General features: G+C 39.2%; 1 protein-coding gene across 7 annotated transcripts in view; it reads left to right on the top strand.

Annotated features, from left to right (window-relative positions):
• Positions 1 to 660: 660 nt before the first annotated feature.
• ALS2 (alsin Rho guanine nucleotide exchange factor ALS2) overlaps positions 661 to 23,395 on the top strand; it is an 81,467-nt gene continuing 58,732 nt past the window's right edge. For 2 of the 7 annotated variants that reach the window (XM_009443710.5, XM_063790264.1), the window contains exons 1-4: positions 1,472 to 1,773; positions 13,751 to 13,830; positions 15,309 to 15,463; positions 20,836 to 21,773. In XM_009443710.5, the coding sequence (XP_009441985.2) occupies positions 13,811 to 13,830; positions 15,309 to 15,463; positions 20,836 to 21,773 (1,113 nt within the window). In that variant the 5' untranslated portion in view covers positions 1,472 to 1,773; positions 13,751 to 13,810. 7 annotated transcript variants of the gene reach the window in all.

Raw genomic sequence — 23,395 nt, 5'->3', positions numbered from 1 at the left:
TTTTTCATCAACAGAACAAAGTCTTTCCTTTGGGGAGATTAGGGATCCTGAGTTCAGGATCTTCTAAGAAGAAAGAGGGAGAAGAAAAGGACTCGGTGAAAAGGAGCCGGGCTCGGTGGCTCGCGCCTGTAATCCTAGCACCTTGGGAGGCTGAGGCACGTGGATCAATTGAGGTCAGGAGTTCGAGACCAGGCTGGCCAACATGGTGAAATCCCATCTCTACTACAAACACAAAAATTAGCCGGGTGTAGTGGCGGGCACCTGTAATCCCAGCTATTTGGGAGGCTGAGGCAGGAGAATCGCTTGAACCTGGGAGGCGGAGGTTGCAGTGAGCCGAGATCGCGCCACTGCACTCCAGCCTGGGCGACAGATCGAGACTCCCTGTAAACAAAACAAAACAAATCAAAACTGGTTGCAGGTAGGTTTTGTGGTAGTGGCTGATGGGATTTGGGATTTAAGGAAATTCACCTCTAGTGGTCTCACTTTCCTCAGAGATGTAAGAGACAAAATTTTTTATTTTTATTTTTACCAAAGCGGGTGAGTGAGTAGAGTTCAGTAAGAGGTTAGAAGAGCGTGAGGGCTGGGAACAGCAGGGGAGGGGAATAGGAGATAATCTGAGTAGCAATGTGTAAACGTGACTGTCTTAGGCTCAGCAATATTGCGTAGTCGCACATGGAAGTCCCGACTGAAGTTGGACACTTTTCGTTCGCAGTGGTGCCAATTTTCAGGGTTGTGTGATTTTCTGCACCGATGCAGGAGTGTGCAAGGTTGGTTGAACTGTTGCAGACTAACAGTTTTGCAGGTGGGCGAAGGATCAGGGAGGAAATTGAGTTGAGGGTGTTGGTGAATAGGATATAGGAGTTTCAGAACCCGACTACACATCTGTCGTTGATGGTCTAAATATTTGCATGTTTGCAGGTCCAGCGATGGCACAATGCCTAGCAGCAGAAGGTTTCCACCCACTGTGCGACATGAGTGGCAGCCCTGGAAAATCATAAAATCATGGGAGGACTTGAGAGTGCAGGCTGGGTGGGGTGGGACTGTGGCTGCGAAAAACAGTGTTATGAAACTGCGCGGGACAAGAAAGCTGATTTTACTGATTGTATATTGGGGAGTACTACGGGAATCACTGGAGAGGCCACTTCATTTTCTCCTATCCCACCCCATCTTTTGGGGTTGCAACTAACCAGTAAGTTTACACATTGAGAATACAATGGCGAAACGGGGCCGCGAGGCGATGACGTCATTCGCGGGAGTTTGGGGGAGAAGCGACCACTGTTAGGGTACTGTCCATAAAGGCAATTTGAAAATATTTCAGCCTTTTTACTTTTATACTTCCGGCCCTTGCAGTTTGAGGTGGTAACAAACGACTGCTGCTCCCAACCACTTTCACCACTGCCTGTTACCATGGAAGCGCTCGGGTAGCTAGGCTTGGACGACTCTATTCTACGTCATCATCAAAGCGCATCTCAGGAATGATAGCTCCGCCCTAAACTAAGGGAGAGGCTGTGCTCCCAAGTACGTAGCCTGCAGTGCCTAACGCATTCTCAGTAATTTTGACCCCCAACAGACGCCGTCGACAGTCTCCCAAGAACAATTCCCAGGAGCTCGGATTCCAAGAGCCGCCCGCGCCCTCGTTTACCCTCGCTAGTCGCCCTGCAGCCCCGCCCTGTCCGGAGGCCCCGCCCTCCATGAATCAGCTGATCCCGCGGACCCACTGGGTTGCCAAGCTCGCGCCGGATGCGGAGCGCGGTGCTGCCGGTGGAGCTTCAGGTGAGCGAGCGTGGGTCCCGGGTTGGCTATTGGCTAAGGAGGGCTTATCGGCTGGGACCCCTTGTATGCGGAAGGCCGGGGACAGGGAGCTAGGCGGAGGCTGTGGTCGAGGCCGGAGAGCGCCCTGCGGGGGCCTGCGGAGACGGCGCCCGCATTTTCCCAGCTCTGGGTGCGATCGACTGCTCCTGCCGGTCCAGCAGCGCCCGAGGCGGCCCCTGCCTTGGCCCCAGGTTCTCCCACTTGCCCCGGTCTCTCCCTCGCCAGACTGGGCGCCGCTGCAGTGGTCTCAGCTGCGTGAAATTCCTTCAAGTCCCCTCTTCCCGCCTCCACCCACGCTGCCTTCCAGCTATTCATTCACGAGAATTTCTTGAATGCCCACACTAGGCGCTGAGCTGATAAACTGGGGTCCGTGGCCGGGAACCCTGCTGAGTGTCCCTGGCGGCCTTGCCACAGGGTGCAAATCGCGTTGAAGAGTGGACCAAGGGCTACTTGAAAAGGCGGTTGCGGAGAAAGAAAATGGCTTTGATAATAAGAATTAGTAGTTTAGGCAAGTCTTTGAGCCTATCAAGTAATTCATCAAGAGGAGAAGATAAGTTATTTTGAGAAGCGAAGCCAGAAAAATAACACAGGTCCTTGACGCTGGTGTTCGTCCTCGGATAATAGGGCTACTTTGGAGACAGGCAACAGTAGACTGGTAGAATCGTACTATTGCTTAAGGCTTTGATGGTGGAAGAGAAAAAACACTCTTGTTGAAGTGGCATATCCAAGAACAGTGCTTTCTTTCTGGTTTAGGATGGAGAAGGAACTGACTGCTGTACCCAAGTGAAGATCTTTACTCAGTTACCCTTATATTTGGCTATATGGAATAAAATTGTGTGATATGTTTATTCTGAGCAGGTACAAAACTTCAGCAAACCTATTGGTCCCACATTTCCCCCCCCCCCCCATTTATCATATGATTTGGAGTGACCGGTTGACCTTTGAATTAATGAATAATTTAAAGCAGTGAAAAATTTGTTTTTGCAGTAAACTACAGTGTTTTAACCTTGATAACATAAGCATAGTGGTTAAGAGTCTAGGCTTTGTATCTGAACATACCCAGAGTCACATCCATTTACATCTTTGATTTTGGGCAAGTTATTTAATCTCTCTGCCTCAGTTCTCTTGTCTCTAAATTGGGGATAAAAATGTTTTCCTGATAACAGTACCTTTACATGTAATGGTTCATGTATCGTATTTATTACAGTGCCTGTTTTATGGTAAATATTCAATACATATTAGCTGTTTTTATAGTTAATTCCACCCACTACATCATGATCCAAACTGACTCTTTTCTTAAGTGATGGGGAAGGGAACTGAATATTTTAAGGAAGTAGCTATAAAATATGATTTCAAGTTGTTCTGTAGTAATTTTGGTGTTCCATAAGGACATTTTAATGTGAAAAAGATACTGACAGAATCTATACATGGTTTGAATTTATTAGTTTCTAAACTATGACCAGTATTAGCAGATTTAAAATTCATAATTATAGCAAGAAAACGTCAAAGTTGTTTAATAGTGTTAAAATTTGAAACTGTAATGATCCAGAAAAATGAAATACCAAACCGATAATTTTGGGAAAAAAACAAAACTTGAGTGGCATTATGCAGGCTATTTACTTTTTAAATGTACACAATATAAACAGGAATCCCTTCTCTCCAAATTTCAGTTTTTCAGAATTTGGGCTGTCATTTGAAACACTTACTTTGGGCACTTTGACTGTTAAAGAAGCAAAGGGTATGCTAAGAACTTCAATGAGTCTTGATGTTAGTGTTTTTGTAATTAGGTGGAATCTCCTACCTTTTCATGAAAACTGTAGGTTTAAAGCAGTAGCTGCTGGGTCCATTCTAATGATAATCTCAAAAATGTGACTGACTTGTAAAAAACTACAATTATTTATTAATGTGAGACTAGGTAAAGTATGAGTTGAAAAACTAGGAAGAAAGGCAGAGTGGTGATTTTTAAGCTTGTATAAAGGAAGGCCCGCTTTGGGTACTATGAGGTACCTTTCTCACTCAGAGGCATGCTGTGAGGATTTGTGACTTTTAAATCATTTAGCTCTTTTTATAACTTTGTGGAATTAAATCTACCACGTATTTCAAGTGTATTCAGGATATGAATTTTCCTGGTAGAGTTTTAACAGATTTTTTTCTCTTAACCCGTCATTGATGACCAAACAATTTTGTTGTCTGTAATAAGAAAGTACTCGGTTTTGTAGGGTGTCAGTCCTTAAGAAAATGTTAGGTAGTCATCAATAAAATAGCAACAATCTCTGGCTTGTTTCTTTTTCATATTGCATTTAATTTTCCTTTCCCTGTCTCTTATTCGTCTGTATATGTGATGGTGCTTTCTTTAGCTTATGTCTTGATGTTTGCCTGCATGTAGCTGAACTGATTGATCCAGGTGGGTAGAGGAAAACATATTTAAATTGGTAGTTTTTGGAGCTATTGTATACTTCTTTCAAATTTGAAGAAAATTTACAGTTTTCTCAATACCTATGAGAAAAAGACTGGGGTTTGTTGGCAGAGTTTCGCTTAGCTGCTAGTGAATTATGTCCAGAGAGAAGATCAGCTTTCATCTCATTAATTCCACAAATTGATCATCTCATGTTTCCCTTAATTATCACGTTTTAAATATTTTTCTTTTGAGTCATCACACAGTTCTTCAGTTCACATGGCCTCCCTATCAGGAAGGGAGTGGTTTAGACCCAATAATGGCATTTGGGTGGGCTAACATTCACTCCAGGATTTTTTTTTCTTCCACAGCATAACTTTTTGTAGAGCCAAGATCTTAACTAAACTTGGGGCAATTGGCTAAGCAAACATATAACAAGGATGATTATAGCAGCTCTTTAAAAGAGCAATAAAGTAGAGCAATCCAACTGTAAAGATTAGTGGGGAAATGGATAGACTGGTTTATTCATGCAATTCAATACTATCTTCTCATAAAAATGAATGAGCTAGATCTATACTTACCAACATATATACATCTCAAGTATGTAATACTGGGTGAAAAAAGCAAAATGCTAAAGGATTTATACAGTAAGATGCATTTGTGTACACTTTAAAAGCAACATAATAGCATGCATTATTTATTGATATGTGTATATCTAATGAAAGTACATAAAAGTAAATATGAAAACGTGGGAATGGGATACATTAACTTTAGAAATAGTAACTAATTCTGAGTGGAGTTTCTTCACCTCTGTAACTTATTTTTTCTTGTGTTTTAAAAAAGAGCTGAAGCCAATATGAAAATATGTTAATATGTGTTAAAACTGGATGATGAGTACATAGATTTGTTATTTATTTTTACAGTTTTATGTATAGTTAAGATAGTTTGTGAAACTAGCACTTTAACATTTTTATTTATAGTCAGGACTGTTTCCCAATATGTTTGCTTTATTTTACTTTGTACCCTCAAATTAGGAGACTGTGGAAAAAGAACTCTTCTCTCCCTGCAATAAGAAAGGAATGTGCCAGTGCAGCTCCACTATGTAAAGCTTTTCTAAGGAGAGGAGACAGACCAATTATTTGGTCAGTTTTGCTTTGCTGTTTGTGCTCCTGGGAAAATGCTTTCTTTAGGACATGAAGCCTGCAGGGGAATTAACATTCTAGAGATGCTTGGGAAATGTAGGCATATACCAATCATGAACTCTGGAAGTATAGGGGAGCAAGTTGTATAATAAGGCCCTCAAAGGAATTTGGACATGTTGTGACTCAGATACAAAATTACTACAGATTTGTGTAGTATTAACATTAACACTTTGAAAAGCTTAACTTGGTTACATTTTATTACAACGTAGTTATCTTGAGTTTATACCTTGAATGCAAGTATCCCAGTTGTTGCTCAAAGAAAATAGTTGTCTCTATAGATATTAGTAAGTAACCTGATGACAATGTGTTAAATGGTTGACTAATGAATGATACGTTTAGTAGCTGATCCCTAATGTAACCTCAGTATTTAAACTTGTGAGTTAAACAATATTTTTATTTCTAATAAAGAGTACCTGCTACTAGCACTATTAAAACAAGTGAAACTTGTATCATGAGAATAATATTTTTTAGTATGTGTATTTCCTGTTTAGTTATGTGGCCCCTGAATGATCCTAAGCACTAAGTGTTATCAGTTGGTGAAAGAAGTCACATACTTTGAACTGTAAATCTAATATTGCCTTTGAAAAAATTGTGGCCATTTTAATAAGAGAGTAGTTGCAAATATTAACGGAATAAGTAGTTTGTATCAGGACTTACCAGGACATTCACTGTACCATGTAATAACAGGCACAAATAGTGGCAGTACCTGGGAATTTGAAATTCATTTGTTAGTATTATAATATTCATCACAATGCATCATGGGATTATTATTTAATAATCCTGAAAAATGTGTTTAAAATATGCAGTGAGTACAAAAAAGAGCTAAATGGGCATTGCTGGGAATTTATTGTACCATATTTACACACTTTCCCCCCACTCCACCATGAATAATTTCCGATTTAGAGGATCGTCATAACCAGGAGAGTGTAGTTTCAGTAAGTTTCAGCATGAAATTAGCAAGGCATTAAAAAAAGACTGTAAAGTCTTCCTGTTTCCCATTGCACCAAAAGCTGTCTGTGTACTAAGGAGAAAGGGAGAAAGGAACACTTCTCTGAGTTGTTTAACCATTTTTAAAGTGACATGAGATAAAAGTGTCTTCATTGTTAGGATATACCTTTAGCAAATTATATATGAGAGTTTCTATTAGGAGAAGACACTTTTTTCTTTTGTATCTGATACTGACTTTTATTACAGGCACTAGAAATCTATAGCGTGGAAGTCTGTGGATTGCAACTGAAAATCAGGGGCTGTATCTTTCACTCAAGCATTCACTTAAATGTAACCAGCTTGTTCAGAATGATTATTATGGGTACAAGAGTATACCGGTGAATAAGTCATAGTCTCTGACCTCCAGGAGCTTAAAATATATTTTGAATCAGTGACTTAGTGCATATCCTATTAGTAACAACATTATAACTAATAAGTAGCTTTCTAGGCCAGCCTACCGAATATATCCAATGCCTTAATTTACTGAATTCTCTTACTCTGAGTCAAGATTTAAAGGCTCATTGGCTCCCATACTGGTATCAGGCAATGCTTTCTGTGCAGCAGTTAAGGCTGAGAGGCGTGGGGTTCCAAGTGGCCTTCTTGGTGGTTAGTTGGCCAAGGCTTCAGTGCAAGGTGAGTTTTCCTCAACCTTCCACAGTGGTTGGGAAGGCTTCAGTGGCAGGATATCCAGGAAGTAGCAGTTGTTGTTGGTGTGTAGATTATTTGTAAGTCAGGTGTTTGAGTCAAAGGTTACCATAATCCATGTGTAAACATTGACCTAGCCTCTAAAAGCAAATTATTTATTAAGCATTTACCATGTGTAAAATACCAGACTCTGTTATTGTTTACTGCAAAGTGTAAACTCTGGTTTACTACATTGTAATAATATGTAACCAACTCAGACTTTAAAAAGGAGGTGTTAATGACTATAGGAAATTGATGGTAATTTTGTATCCAAATCACTTGTCACTCTACTACATTGTAATAAAATGTAACCAACTCAGACTTTAAAAAGGAAGTGTTAATGGCTACATGAAATCTATGGTAATTTTGTATCCAAGTCACTCAATGTCTATATTCCATTCAGGGCATTATGATACAGTTTACTCACCTATTATTTTTATTGCCTTTCTATCTGAATGTCTTGTCATTCTAATCACTGATTAACATTACTCTTATAACTACAATTATTACTGTTGTTTTACTATTTTAAACCGGTAATTGAGACAGGAGAATAAGACTAGGAAGGCCCAGCTTTGCTAGTGTAAATTAGCTTTCTTATCCCTTAAGGGTACTGTCTAACTCTATAGAGAGCCATTATTCTAATGAGAAAGAGAACATACTAGTATGGAAATTTCTTAAGGGCAGGAAGTCATGTATTTACAGATGTTTATTGAGTACCTGTTATATATCAGGACTAAGCTGCTGGGATGTACTAGAAAATACGATATTTGTCACTCTGCTTCCATGGAAATTTTAGACTAGCATAATACCTGGAACATAGTAGATGAAAAAAAATACATGTGGTTTTAGTGGTTGAAATTTAAGCATTTGCAAGTTATTATACTTATGACTCACAAATTTACCTTTCACCGAATTAAGCCAAAAAGACTTTATCCAGAAAATAGTTTAGTAGAGATGAATACATAGGATCCTGCATGATTTAACTTTCTCTTTGCATTTGGGATAATACACTCAACACATTTCTCTACCACATTTAAAATTTTTATTTATATCCTGCCTTGTTCCCAAAAGGATTTAAAGCAGCTTACAAAAATGTATAGCAGGGTGGGATAAAATAAAGAAACAGAATGAATAGAGCCAGGAGGGAGATTAGACTATACAACATGCATACTGTGAAGTCCTCTTCACTTCCAGGTACCATCATATGGAACCCTTATCCTCCCACCACAAAATGTATAATTCTGCTTATATCGGTACCTGTGATCTCTCTTCTTTCAAAAACGTAGACCTTTCTTCTTATGAAAAAAACAATCCCCCCACATATATTCTGGATGGCATCCTCCTTCACTTTGTCTAGGACTTTGGCTCTGCCCACTGTCCTCATCATCCTTGTATCCAGGATCACAGCCTTTGTCATGCAGACATATTCAGCTTCCTCTCATCTCCCCAAACTCCAGCAAAAGAAAACCCTTCATTTTCACATTCCCCTTCAGCTACTGCTCCATTTCTTTGTTTGCCATTTCAACATTTTTCAAAAGGATCACCCACTGAAAATAAAGATATTTCCACATTGTCACCTCCTGTTTATATTCAGCTTACTTCAGTCTGGTTTTCAGTGCCCAAACAAACCACTGAGATTGTGGCCATGCTCAGCTATTACCTGTGTTGGCAAATCCAATGGACACTTTAGTTATCTTACAAGACCCCAGCTACCTTGACCTAATTGGCGTCCTCCCTGAAGTGCTTTCCTTTGCTTTCACGTGCCCACGGCAGACCACTTCTCAGTCTCAGTCCTCTTTGTCTGATCCTCATCCTATCCAACTTCCAGGTGCAGGAGCTCCTTAAAGCTTGACACTGCGCTTTCCTTTCTCTTTCCATATACCCAATGACATTATCTATTGTCTTGTTTTTAAACACTATCCATACACCCTCCCAAGTTTAGCAGCAGCTGAGACTTTTCTCTTGAACTCCATGTTCATATATTCAACTATTCACTTAATATGTACTCTTGGGTTTCTCACAGACATCTTGAACTTAAAAATAAATTTTATCCTACCAGAATCTTATCTTTGCTTCAGAATCCTATCTCCCTCACTCTTGCCCATTTCAGGAAATGGAGCCACCAACACACAGCTATTTGAGGCAGAACCAGGGATCATTTCTGATACCTGCTTCTCCTTGGTCCCCCACCTTTGTCTAATCACCAAGTACTAGTTGTTCTGCCCCCAGAGCATCTCTCATTTATTTACCTCTTCTTCACCAAATTGGCAGCATTGTATGAAACTTAAGAACCCAGGCTTCCTTCCTCCATTGAGAAGATGAGCCGATGGAGTATTTGCAGGCAGGATATTCCTTGCAAAAATTCATTTTGGTGCTCCGTGAGTGTTCACCATAAAATTGGTTTAAAACTTTTGAAACAAATGTAAATCGTCATTAAAATAAATCATTGGCCCTTCGCATTGGCTCACGCCTGTAATCCCAGCACTTTGGGAGTCCAAGGTGGGCAGGTCACAAGGTCAGGATTTCAAGACCAGTCTGGGCAACATAGTGAGTGAAACCCTGTCTCTACTAAAAATACAAAAATTAGCCAGGTGTGGTGGTGTGCACCTGTAATCGCAGCTACTCGGGAGGCTGAGGCAGGAGAATCATGTGAACCCAGGAGGTGGAGGTTGCAGTGAGCTGAGATCACGCCATCCAGGCGACAGTGCAAGACTCCATCTCAAAAATGAAAAAAAAAAAAAAAAATCATGAAAGCATCCATAGACTGTCCCACTGGAAGCAATGCAACTCCCCAGTGTACTCTCCAAAATGAAGTAAATGTTCAAAGTACATAAAAGAAACCAAGTTAAGTATAAAATAGTTAAAAGTTTTGAGACTTCTACTAAAAAACGATAGTTGTTTTTGAATATAGATTCCTGGTCCTTTATTCAAAACCCTTCGGGCAAGATGCATTTTGGAATTCAGATTTATGTTTTGTTCTTTAGAATAAGATGCATAAACTATATATTATATAACACTTCCTGTGGGATCTGTGGTGCTGCCCTATTATATTCATATTGATATTTCTACAACACGATGTATGAATATTCACACTAAAGGGATAAAAGTGATAAATAACCTCATATTAGTTCAGGTCAGATTTTGCTGTCAGATGAGTTCAGGTCGGATTAGATTTTGCCACCAAAGGCGTTATTGAAAAAACTTTTAATTTTCAGAGCTATAGATTTCTGGTTAAGGTATTGTAGACCTGTAAGATGGTTGTAGCTCATCTTTCTAACAATAGTTGGGACATCTAGACTAGGTTGTTGTTGTTGTTGTTAAGGGCACTTCCAGATCATGGTATTAAAATGATAGCCTTGGCTCGTACAGGACAACTTATTTCTCTGTTAGATGTAACAGAAGGATGTGTATCCAGTGGAGTCTAAAAGTGGCATCAGTTTATTAAGAAGCAAGGTTTGCTTTTTGTTTAAAGGGCCCCCTGGGGTTTTGTTACTTTACATATCACTGTGAAGGAGATAATAATTTGAAGGATAGAGTGGTATGCTTTAAAGTGAATCTAGCTGCGTCCTGCGGTTCAGAAGACTGAAGTCTGGTTTGCTCATTTTACGGAGATGCCATTTATCTGTGGAGAGGCCATGCAAGGTAAGAGAGGGTCCCACAGTAAATGCTGTTTATGCAACATCACATGGCTTCTTTATCAGAGCTGGTTAACAGGTCTATGCAGGAAAGTTACTGTAACAGAAGAAAAGCAGCAGAGTACAAGGATCTTGCCCTCTTAAGGAATGATAAAGACCTTAAAGCTTCTCTGGAAGAAATATCCCCAGAGGAAGTTTTATGATTAGGCAATTTTATAAAAACTTAAAATGTTAAAGCAATGAAATAACATACAGAAATTTGAATGCTATTTGACTGGTTGAGGTGAGTCTTAATAGATTTCCTGGAGAGACAATCATAAAAATATTAGAAAGACAAAAGTTTTTCATTTACTTTCTTTTCCTGGATGGATACGTAATTGAGAAAGAATGTTAGATTAAATAGAGTTGGTAAATACCACCCTTACTTAAGTATATGAGGATAAAACTTTAATAACATAAGATCCCCACATTTAGTTGCAATATTCCTTTTTAGTTATGTTTCCTCAGCAATCAGTTTTCTTTTCTTCATTGCCCTATTTGAGTTTCAGGCAGATGTATCTTGTTGGAAGATGTCAAACATATTAAACACCATTAAAACAAAATGAGATAGGGGCCGGGCGCGGTGGCTTAAGGTGGCTCATACCTGTAATCCCAGCACTTTGGGAGGCCGAGGCAGGTGGATCACCTGAGGGCAGGAGTTCGAGACCAGCCTGGCCAACATGGTGAAACCCCATCTCTACTAAAAATACAAAAATTAGCTAGGCGTAATGGCGGGTGCCTGTAATCCCAGCTACTCGGGAGGCTGAGGCAGGAGAATTGCATGAACCTGGGAGGCGGAGGTTGCAATGAACTGAGAGCGTGCCATTGCACTCCAGCCTGGGTGACAAGAGCAAAACTCCGTCTCAAAAAAAAAAAAAAAAAAAAAAAATCTGTAAATACTGATATAAAAAGATGTCTATGAAATAATATATTAATTTTCTACTGCAGCTGCAACAAATTGTTATGAACTTAGTGGCTTAAAATAACACAAATAAATATATTATCTTCAAGTTCTGTGGGCTGAAAGTCTGTCACGGGTCTTGTAGACTAAAGTCAAGGTGTCGGCATGGCTGCTTTTTTCTGGACGCTCTAGGAAAGAATTCTTTTCCTTGCCTTTTCAGCTGCTACCAGTCACCTGCATTCCTTGGCTCATGGCTGCCTTCTTCCATGTTCAGTCAGCAGTGTAGCGTCATCTCTGACCCTGCCTCCATCATCATGTCTCTTTGATTCTCCTCCTGCCTCCCTCTTCCACTTTTAAGGATGTTTATGATTACATTGGGTGCACCTGGATAACCAGGATAATCTTTCTATCTTAAGGAGAGTTGGTTAGTATCACGCAACCTAACATAGTCACAAGTTCTGGGCATTAGGACCTTGATGCCTTTGGAGACCATTATTTGGCCTGCCCTATATGTAAGTAAGAAAAGAAAGTTGTAAAAACAGTTTCTAGAGTTTTAATTCCATTTAGGTTAAAAAAAAATGAGTGGTGGTGATAAATAATATTGAGTAAGGTGTAACCAACTTTAAGAAAACTGTGCTCAAAAATCTGGCACTAAGAGAGAATAAAGGTTGACTTTATTCATTTTATCAAAAGATTCTCAACATTTTTGATTGTTAGTCAGTAGGACAAAATTCCGTTTACATATAGTGTGTCAGTTGTGTGAAGTAAGGTGTGCTTGTGTGCTTCCACATCCTCGTAGAATAATTCTCTGGCTTCCGCTACATATTGTTGAAATTTAATCAAGGGCATAGTAACTCCATGATCTCTGATAGATAAGCACAGATTAGATCTGGTGGCAGAATTTCTCTGTACACCATGAACTGTGCATTTTACAAAAGGCTAATTACTATCATGGACAAAGCATAGTAGCACTTAATTGTATTTATTAAATGAATATCATTTATTAAATTTATTCAGATATATCTCTTGTTAACATAGTACCCATTTTCCAACTTTGAATGATTCATAATCTTTCTAAAATAAGCATTAGGTGGAAAGTAATTTTCTTCAGATGTACAGATGGGAAATGGTAAGAATTCACAGGCAACCTGGAGGAAACAGATGGACCCCAGATCACTCCTGCCAGTATGAGCTGTTTCCAGAACACAGTGACCATTCCATATCCTTTTGCAGAAAAACCACAAATTTGGCCCCAATATTTTTATGGTTTACACAAATAAGACCTAACTGCTTTTGTTTTCTTGTGTTTTGGTACCCTTACAAATGTGGATTTCTGAGTTGAAATGCACTCAGCATTTCTGTTTATTTTTCTATTTCTTATTTTATTAAATACTGAGTTTCTAAACTGATGGGCCATGATATTTGTAACCATAATTTTCATACAGCTATTTTCTATTAAAGGTGGATTTTAAAACAGCTGATTTAAAATTCAGACTTCTTTCTTTCAACCGTTTGGGTTATGAGGCATGTTGGTCTGAATTGAAGGTGATTTGGGGAAAATGTTCCTTCTTCCAATAAGTGGAAAACTTCCTATTTTAATGACATAATTTTTGTGCATTACTGAAAAGTATAAATTAAAACTACTTGAATCAGATACATTACTGAAGAGATTTTAGAAAATCTGAGTTAATTGGTATTTAAGTCTTCATGCCTTCCAGACAGAGCGTTTAAAAAGTAACCTTAATGTGTGTGTACTTTTTGTACTTAACACATTGATTTTTCAGATTGAACTTTTTTCTTTATAATAAAAAAATCTATTGCCTGGAAGAGTACAGCTTAATTGTAGGTAGTCTTTTCTTCCTTTGACATTACATTTGACAGTCAATGGGCATTTTTATAAGCTTAGTGGGCAGGCTCAGCCTATGTTTGACTTTGGCAGGCAAGATATGAAATAGTTTAAATAGTTTTACTGCATATTTATTTCCTAGTGAATGTGCACTTGTTAGAGGGCTGCTTTTTTTTTTTTTTTTTTTTTTTTAATGTCTGAGGGGTAAAATATTCTTTTACTGCTCTTTTCCTTACTTGTACTGTTTAGGTCTTGATAGACTTTCTGTAAAGAAGGAATGATTTGGTGATGGAGTGTTCCCACTGACCGATGGACTCAAAGAAGAGAAGGTAAAACCATTTCTTCCTTTTCTCTTATCCTCCTAGGAAAACATAGCAAACAGTTTCACATATGTGTAGCTTCTCTTCAGTTTAATTTTCTTGTTGATGGTTGTTAAGTGGGAATAGTGACATTTGTAGTTAGTTCGTTGGTAAAGATAAAATTTTAAAAAGGCTAGTTAGTTGTAAGCTTTGTAAGAAGCACTAAATGTCTTCATTTCATCATTTTAAAGTGCTTGTAGCCATTTTTCCCTCACAAATAATTTCAGGTTTTCAGAAGTAGCCTTGCTAATCTTAATCATCTTCCATCCTTAAAGAACTAGTTATGGAAGATATTTAAAAGGAAGGTTAAATGTATACTGTTCCTCCTATAGAACCATGGTTATGTCCAGTTATAATTTAAGGGAATATTATTTAGCAAATGTAGATAAATGCTTAGCTATTCAAAAGAGTTTCTGTGCCTCATTAAAATTTTGGCATCAGCGTTCTAGAAAAAAGAAAATGAAAAAATGTATTACCAATGGTGGCATATATCTTAACGTGCCCTTTTCTTAGAAGAAGGCAGTTAGGATATGGTCATTACTGTGCAGCTATGTGTTTTGTATTCTTTAAACCGAAATCATCAGATGTGTAGAATTCTTTAGCTAGAACTTGAGCAAAGCATTAAGGATTTTACTGATATCTATTATAAACTTGATTCCTAAAAATTTAAATAGCAGTTCTACACTTAAACTCAACATGAAGTGAAATATGAATTCCTGTTTCTCATATTGTTCTCATCAAGTACTTTTTACTTACTATAAAATTTTATGATAAGACTTCAACTTGGGCATGTTGTAGCTTTGATATCTAAACAAGGAGTGAATATATTGAGAAGTTAGAATCTTGGAATTTTATGCTACCAAATGCTAAAACTTCTAAAAATAGCCCAAGTTTTGTTTGCTTCTTAGATGGAAAAAAGTAATTTGTGGGTTTAGAGTGTCCTTCAGTCTTTTTTTTTTTTTTTTTTAGACAGAGTCTTGCTCTGTCGCCCAGGCTGGAGTGCAGTGGCAAGATCTTGGCTCACTGCAACCGCCGCCTCCCGGGTTCAAGCGCTTCTCCTGCCTCAGCCTCCTGAGTAGCTGGGACTACAGGTTCACGCCACCATGCCCAGCTGATTTTTTTTTAAATATTTTTAGTAGAAACAGGGTTTCACCATATTAGCCAGGCTGGTCTCGAGCTCCTACCTTGTGATCTGCCTGCCTCGGCCTCCCAAAGTGCTGGGATTACAGGTGTGAGCCACCACGCCCTACATCCTTCAGTCTTTTATATAAATAGTTGTTTTACCTTGGCTTCTGTGAGCATAACCAAAGCATAAAATAGGTGCTAATTTAGCTATCTGACCTAGTCATCCATGTGCTGGTAAAAGGTACAATCATGAAAAGTATTAAGAACAAAGGATACTGTTCTGAATTGTAGAAACAATTAAGCTATGTTTCTTGATGTTTTAGCTCAACAGAGGCAGAAGGATCCAAGGAAAGAGGCCTGGTCCATATCTGGCAGGCAGGATCCTTTCCCATAACACCAGAGAGATTGCCAGGCTGGGGAGGAAAGACTGTTTTGCAGGCAGCCCTCGGAGTGAAACATGGAGTTCTTCTGACTGAAGGTAATGAAAAGAATGGCTTAACAAATACGAACTGCAATGCTAACAAATGCCTGAGTGTGGAAGGTCAGGTATGGGAGTCATTGGATACTAGGGATTCTTTTTCTTTTTCTTTCTTTTTTTTTTTAATTTTATTATTATTATGCTTTAAGTTTTAGGGTACATGTGCACAACGTGTAGGTTTGTTACTTATGTATACATGTGCCATGTTGGTGTGCTGCACCCATTAACTCGTCATTTAGCATTAGGTATATCTCCTAATGCTATCCCTCCCCCCTCCCCCCACCCCACAACAGGCCCCGGTGTGTGATGTTCCCCTTACTGTGTCCATGTGTTCTCATTTTTCAATTCCCACCTATGAGTGAGAACATGCGGTGTTTTGTTTTTTTCTCCTTGCGATAGTTTGCTGAGAACGATGGTTTCCAGTTTCATCCATGTCCCTACGAAGGACATGAACTCATCATTTTTTATGGCTGCATAGTATTCCATGGTGTATATGTGCCACATTTTCTTAATCCAGTCTATCCTTGTTGGACATTTAGGTTGGTTCCAAGTCTTTGCTTTTTTTTATTTTTTTTTTTTGAAACTGAGTTTTGCTCTTGTTGCCCAGGCTGGAGTGCAATGGTGCAATCTCAGCTCACCACAACCTCTGCCTCCCAGGTTCAAGCAATTTTCCTGCCTCAGCCTCCCGAGTAGCTGGGATTACAGGCACTCACCACCATGCCCAGCTAATTTTTTTGGTATTTTTAGTAGAGATGGGGTTTCATCATGTTGGCCAGGCTGGTCTTGAACTCCTGACCTCAGGTGATCCACCCGCCTCGACCTCCCGAAGTTCTGGGATTACACGGATGAGCCACCACGCCCAGCCTAGGGGTTCTTAATGAACTGTTTCTGTTTTCAAGATATATTCTTACTCCCTTATCAGGAATCAGATTAGTTCTTAAATTTAAAATATACTATTAACTAGAATAAAAGGGAGAATTATAGTTTTAAAATTTTATGGTAATAAATACATGAAAAATTAACTTTTTAAAAGGTTACCTATTCAGAGACTCTTGCTATAACTTTTGTTCATTAAGTCTATCAGAATACTAATGCTAATAATAGCTAATGTTTGTTAAGCAGTTGTGTGCCAGACACTATACTAAGCCCCATGTGTTAGTAGATAACAAGTTAGTGAGATAACAAGTTCAATGTGTTATCTCACTGAATCTGCACTACTACCTTATGAGGTAGCTTCTATTATTATTCACAGACAAGGAAACTGAAAGTCAGGGAGATCAAATTTTCCCAAGCACACACAGCTATTGAAGTGTCAGAGTCAGGACTGGAACTCAGTCTGATTTCAAAGCCTGCTTTTAAAGCCACTTGGCTGAACTTTCTCAATATAATTTTTTTTTCAGGCATAAATAGCAATTCACAATGCATATTATAAAATCTATGAGTCTATTACCGAAACGTGTGCTGTAATTTATAGAGGTACCTTTAATCTTAATGGCACTTTATCAACTCAATCATGACAAATTTGATTTGGGCACCAATTGCCATCTACTTCACTAATTTATAAATTTCTGCTCTGTAAGGTATTAAATAATGCTTTGGTATTTTCTTTCTAGGAACTAAAGGAAGACAAATTCTAGGAAACAAGGATTAAATCTGGTCCTGGTGGTTGTATGGGATAAACATGGATTTCTTTCTAGTTTGTCTTATATCAGTTTTATTATAACATTATTCTTCAGGACTTTAAAAACAATCTTACTTTAAAAGTGTGAACTATATTCAATACCTGTCCTATGAGATTTAAAATATATAGTTCTCAAGCAAATATAAGTGGAATTCTGTTGTTGTTTTCAATAAGATATTTGGAATATTTTCATTAAGCTAATGAAACTGGCTGGGCACAATTGCCTACGCCTGTAATCCCAGCACTTTGGGAGGCCAAGGCAGAAGGATCCCTTGAGCCTAGGGGTTCAAGATCAGCCTGGGCAACATAGGGAGACTATGTTTCCTGGGCAACATAGGGAGACCATGTTTCTACAAGAAATATTTTAAAAATTAGCCAGGCATGGAGGCCTGCGCCTGTAGTCCCAGCTACTTCAGAGGCTGAGGCAGGAGGATAGCTTGAGTCTGGGAGACCAAAGCTGCATGCAGTGAGCTGTGATTATGCCACTGCACTCTAGCCTAGCTGACAAAGTAAGATCCTGTCTCAAAAAAAAAAAAAAAAAAGTTATTCGACTATAAACATGGTATCTTTAGAATCATACCTTCAAGGCTAGGACAACTGAAGGAAAACTTTTCAAAAATATTTAAATAGCCTATCATTATTCATGTTTAAGCAGTGTCCTGGTATTAAGTGTCACAGTTACCAAAAGAAAACGTCGTCTAACACAAGTGTGTGTTTGAAATTGCATACGGATCTCCAGTGCTATCTTTTCCAGCTGAGGAAATGGTTGAGTGCTAGAAATTTTCAAGGTTCTTCATCTCTATTAAATATGACCATTAGCTCATAATTCAATGAAGATACCTCATTGATTCACTTTTATTTATTTATTTATTTTGAGACGGAGTCTCGCTCTGTTGCCCTGGCTGGAGTGTGGTGGCACGATCTCAGCTCACTGCAACCTCCACCTCCTGGGTTTAAGCAATTCTTCTGCCTCAGCCTCCCGAGTAGCTGGGACTACAGGCCAGTGCCAGCACTCCTGGCTCTTTTTTTTTTGTATTTTTAGTAGAGACAGGGTTTCACCATATTGGCCAGGCTGGTCTCAAACTCCTGACCTAGTGATTCGCCTGCCTCTGCCTCCCAAAGTGCTGGGATTACAGGCCTGAGCCACTGCACCCAGCCTGTTTCACTATTTTTTATATGCTCCAGTTTTTGTTTTTGTTTTTTAAGGAGGGGGATCTAAATATCCATTTCTTTGCAGTATTGCTCTTTCTAGTGGAATAATGTTAATTGAAAGACTTGGTGAGCTTTTTCAAGTATACTGTTGTATTAGGAAACAAAGTTTAAAAGAGTTTAACCAGTGAGCTTATTTTCTCATGTCAGTATTCTTGATCCAGACTATACATTTCCTAATAAATGCACATATCTTCCCTCTAGCCACTATTGAGTCCTTACGTATATAGATGATGTGATGAGTTAACTTGAGTGTATACCTGTATCTGCCATGTGTAATAGGTCAAAGATAAAGTTCACATGTTTTCATCATCAACTCAATTGCTGCCTTATGAGAAAAAAAAAAGTGCTTATTTCTTCATTAATTAAAAAAAAATCATAAATCTCTGGTCATATGGAAAAGAAAGGATAGTGGGCTTGGCTCAGTATTTTTAAAAACCCGTAGCCAAGTCTTTGTTTCATTGAATTTTTAGCCAGCATAGCTTATGTGTACCTGCTCCCAAGCTCCCACAATACTACAGTAAAATTAAGACTTGGTAGCATAGCTGGACATACATAAGTTATTTATATACCCAACTCACTGGGCCTTTCATTAATTCTAAAGCTAGCCAGTTATTCTGACAGGTTCATTTGCTTTTTTGCTTTGTTCTGTTGTGATGATTTACTTTTTATTTTTAACATTTTTTAGGCTTACTTCACTTTATTTTTCTTGTATAAAAACCCTATGTTGTAGCCACAGCTGGAGCCTGGGTCCTCTGTCTGGAGACTCTGGTGTGGGTCTTGACGAGGTGGCCAGTGAATTCCTGATACGGAGACTTGGTGAATATAGTCTCCTTCCAGAGGTTGGGGGCCAGTTAGCTGTAGGTCTTGGAGATGGCATCATAGGTGGCCTTGGTGACGTTGGCCAGGGTGGCAGTGCAGCCCCTGGCTGAGGAGTAGCAGTCATCGATACTGGCCATCAGCAGCAGCTTCTTGGGCACTAGGGCTAAGAGAATGCCAGTGCCTCTGGGTGCAGGGATGAGGCGCACCAGCACAAAGCCACTGCAGCCTGTCACCTTGCAAGGGACTGCGTGGTGCTTGCTGATCTTGTTCCCCCAGTAGCCTCTGTGCACGGGGACATTGGAGAGCTTGGCCAGGATGATAGTCCCTTGGATGGCAGTGGCCACCTCCTTGGAGCAAGTGGCCATTGTAGTCCCCAGTGGCAACAAACACCTGGAATCTGGTGTGCTGGCCAGTGCGCGTCTGCTTCTGCACTGGCACAATCTTCAAAACCTCATCCTTGAGAGAGGTCCCCAGGAAAAAGTCAATGATCTCAGACTCCTTGATGGGCAGGGAGAAGTGATAGGTTTTCACCAGGACTTCATCTTCGTGTCTTTGACCAGGCAGCTCAGCTTGGTCATGGGTGTCCACTCCTTATCCTCAGCCTTGCCTCCTTGAGCTCTGTGGCCCCGACCCTGGCCCCAGATGCCACTGCCCAAGCCTCCATGGAAGTCACTGTGGTTCCCCATCCCAGGGTCCCTGGGGCCTCTGGGCCCTCCTGCTGCCCTAGCTTCGTCTGCCATTTGATGTTTTTTCAGAGAAGAAGCTGATTTGCTTTTTAAACAAATCTCACCTCAGAAAGACTAGCTAGTATCTAGTACATAAAGTCCAGGGTGAGCATCCCACATTAAAAAATCTGAAATCTAAAATGATCCAAAATCCAGAACTTTCTGAGTGCTGATGTGATGGTGCTCAAAGGAAATGCTCATTGGAACATTCAGATTTGGGATGCTCAGTCAGTAAGCATAAGGCAAATATTCCAAAACCTGGACCTGAAATCCAAAACACCTCTGGTCCCAAGCATTTTGGATAAGTGATACTCAACCTGTATATTTATGTAACATCTCAAAACTATATATAATGTGACATACAAAGTGAAGACAGCCATGTCTTGTTAAGAACTGGTGCTTCCTGTACAGCCTAGAGGCATAAAGTTAATTTCTTAGTTTTGGCCAAAATGAATCGCTAATATTTTTAAGCCATTGCATAATTTTTTGCTGTTCCAACTTGTTTAGTAGTAGTGAATTGTAGATATTAGTGAATGTGTCTGTTTTGTCTTATTTTTTTGCTTATTTTATCTTAACATGGTTATTTATTTTGCCTTTGAACACTTGGAATCTGTTTCTATAATAGCCTGGATGATGGCCGTTAGGAGTGGATTGATGTGAGGAGTTTGTAGGATGAGGCTGAAGGAAAGGATTAGCCTCCTGCACTTTGTAGAAATTCTCACTATAGTGCAGAATATTAAAAAGAGTCATTTTTAAAAAGATGAATTAATGTGAAATACTGTGTGCTTGAACCAGATTTCTACAACTGCTTTTGAAAATTTAAAAAGAAAATCCAATTTGGTTAAATCTAGAGGGGACTAAAAGTTTGCTGTTAAAATTTTTAGTTAATTCACTAACCCTTTCTTTTTTCTTTTTTTTTTTTTTTTAACCTTCAGATGGTGAGGTCTACAGCTTTGGGACTCTTCCCTGGAGAAGTGGACCAGTGGAGATTTGTCCAAGTAGCCCCATTCTAGAAAATGCCCTGGTTGGGCAATATGTTGTTACTGTGGCAACAGGAAGCTTCCATAGTGGAGCAGTGACAGACAATGGTGTCGCGTACATGTGGGGAGAGAATTCTGCTGGCCAGTGTGCAGTAGCCAACCAGCAGTATGTGCCGGAACCAAATCCTGTCAGCATTGCTGATTCTGAGGCCAGCCCTTTGTTAGCAGTCAGGATTTTACAGTTGGCATGTGGCGAGGAGCACACTCTGGCATTGTCAATAAGCAGAGAGATTTGGGCATGGGGTACCGGTTGTCAGTTGGGTCTCATTACCACTGCCTTCCCAGTGACAAAGCCACAAAAGGTAGAACATCTTGCTGGGCGAGTGGTGCTTCAAGTTGCCTGTGGTGCTTTCCACAGCTTAGCCCTTGTACAGTGCCTCCCTTCCCAGGATCTGAAGCCAGTCCCAGAACGATGCAACCAGTGCAGCCAGCTCTTGATTACTATGACTGACAAAGAAGACCATGTGATTATATCAGACAGTCATTGTTGCCCATTAGGTGTGACACTGACAGAATCTCAGGCAGAAAACCATGCCAGCACTGCTCTCAGCCCCTCCACTGAAACCCTTGACAGGCAGGAAGAAGTATTTGAGAACACTGTCGTAGCAAATGATCAGTCTGTTGCTACTGAACTGAATGCAGTAAGTGCTCAGATCACAAGCAGCAATGCCATGTCCTCTCAACAAAATGTCATGGGAACAACTGAAATTTCCTCTGCCAGAAACATACCATCATACCCTGACACCCAAGCAGTCAATGAATACCTACGGAAACTGTCAGATCATTCAGTAAGAGAGGACTCAGAGCATGGTGAAAAGCCAATGCCATCTCAGGTACCTGCTCAATTTTATAAAATAAAAGTGTGTCTAGAGTTGAACTGTATGGGCTTTTCTTTAGAAACTTTAAAATGAGTAAGGCTTGGTAGCATTTTTTATTTTTTGAGTTTGATTATAATTTTGTTTTATCAGGCAAGCCTAGATAAAGGAAAGAACCTGGATTAATTCAAAATCACTCTTTATGTTTGTTCTGGCCCTTTATGATATTGAAAGGTGTCATGTTGGGCTTGTTTTATAAGTAGGAGCATTTCATTTTTTTTTTCTTGCTAGTACTTTTTTTCTATGGCTAAAGTACTGAATTTTGGTGGGCCCTGAATAGTTTAATATAACTAGAGATTCACAAAGATTCTTCTTACTTGTGTTTGTAACACTCTTCAGAATTCTGTAGAGAAAAGTCTTTTCCTTCTTTAACAGGGAAGATTGTTTTGTGGCAGATCCTTCAATTGTAGGCAGATTTAAAACTTACAGGCAATTACATGTTTCAGTTTTTTTCAATTATAGCTGTGGTCCTTACTGGGCTTAATTTGAAGAGGTGGCTAATATTTTATCTTTTTGTTTGTTTGTTTTTGAGATGCGGTCTTGCTCTGTCACCCAGGCTGGAGTGCAGTAATGCGATTGTGGCTCACTGCAGCCTTGATCTCCCAGGTTCAAGCGATCCTCCCATTTCAGTCTTCCAAGTAGCTGGGACTATACACATGCCACCACACCTGCTGATTTTATTTTTAAGTAGAGTAGAGCCTGTTGCCCAGGCTCATCTCAGACTCCTGAGCTCAAGCAATCCTCCCACCTCAGCCTCCCAAAGTGTTAAGATTACAGGCATGAGCCATCATGCCCAGCCTATTTTATATATCTTATTAAAACTATTTTCATTTTGAAAATTTGTGGTAGAATGAACAAAAGTTGTTTATCAGTAGCACATGGTAAAGTTTGAGTTCCCGCTTAAACTAAATTGTTTTAAAAGGATTATTTCTGTGTTTTACTCTTAGTGTGGCCTTTTGATTTTGCTTTACCAAAACTGTAAGAAAACAAAACAAAAGATCATAATCATAAAAGATCTGTCCTGCAGTGTTTCTTTTTAGGTTTTTGAAACCACATAGCCTCTTGATTCTCGATTCTTATTGTTTACTCTGTCAGCATGTGAACATGAAGGTATTTTTAGAAGTAGTCTTTATTTCACAATCTATTCACTGAAACTTGTGGGTATTTGAATTTTTAAAAAAATCAAGGATAAGCTGTTTGGAGAAAGGTATTATAAAGTCTGAACAAAGCAAAAGTAGTAGTTTAACAAGAATGCATGTAGAAAATTCTTAGACTGTACATGCTTATCACATTTTACTTACTTTGTTAAACATTGGAAGTTTTTGTTACTTATGCTAGTAACAATGTGTGTGTTTCTATTGCATTAAATTTAATTTATTTAAATTAAATGTGTGTTTCTATTACATTTAATTTATTCTTTGTAAATAACATCTCAATCATACAGCTAATTCACAAGGAATTTATTTGTTTTAGGGCAAGTTTTTTCTCTTCTGGCGAGATATAACTGAGACTCTCTCACTTGGGAAATAAACCAAAGTATTACTGGTTGACTGGAACTCCTAAAATTATATATTTCATCA

Source organism: Pan troglodytes, chromosome 13 (genome assembly GCF_028858775.2).
Source record: "Pan troglodytes isolate AG18354 chromosome 13, NHGRI_mPanTro3-v2.0_pri, whole genome shotgun sequence".
Taxonomy (NCBI): Eukaryota; Metazoa; Chordata; class Mammalia; order Primates; family Hominidae; genus Pan; species Pan troglodytes.
Note: the sequence above shows the minus strand (reverse complement) of the source record. Positions and strands in the feature narration are given on the sequence as shown.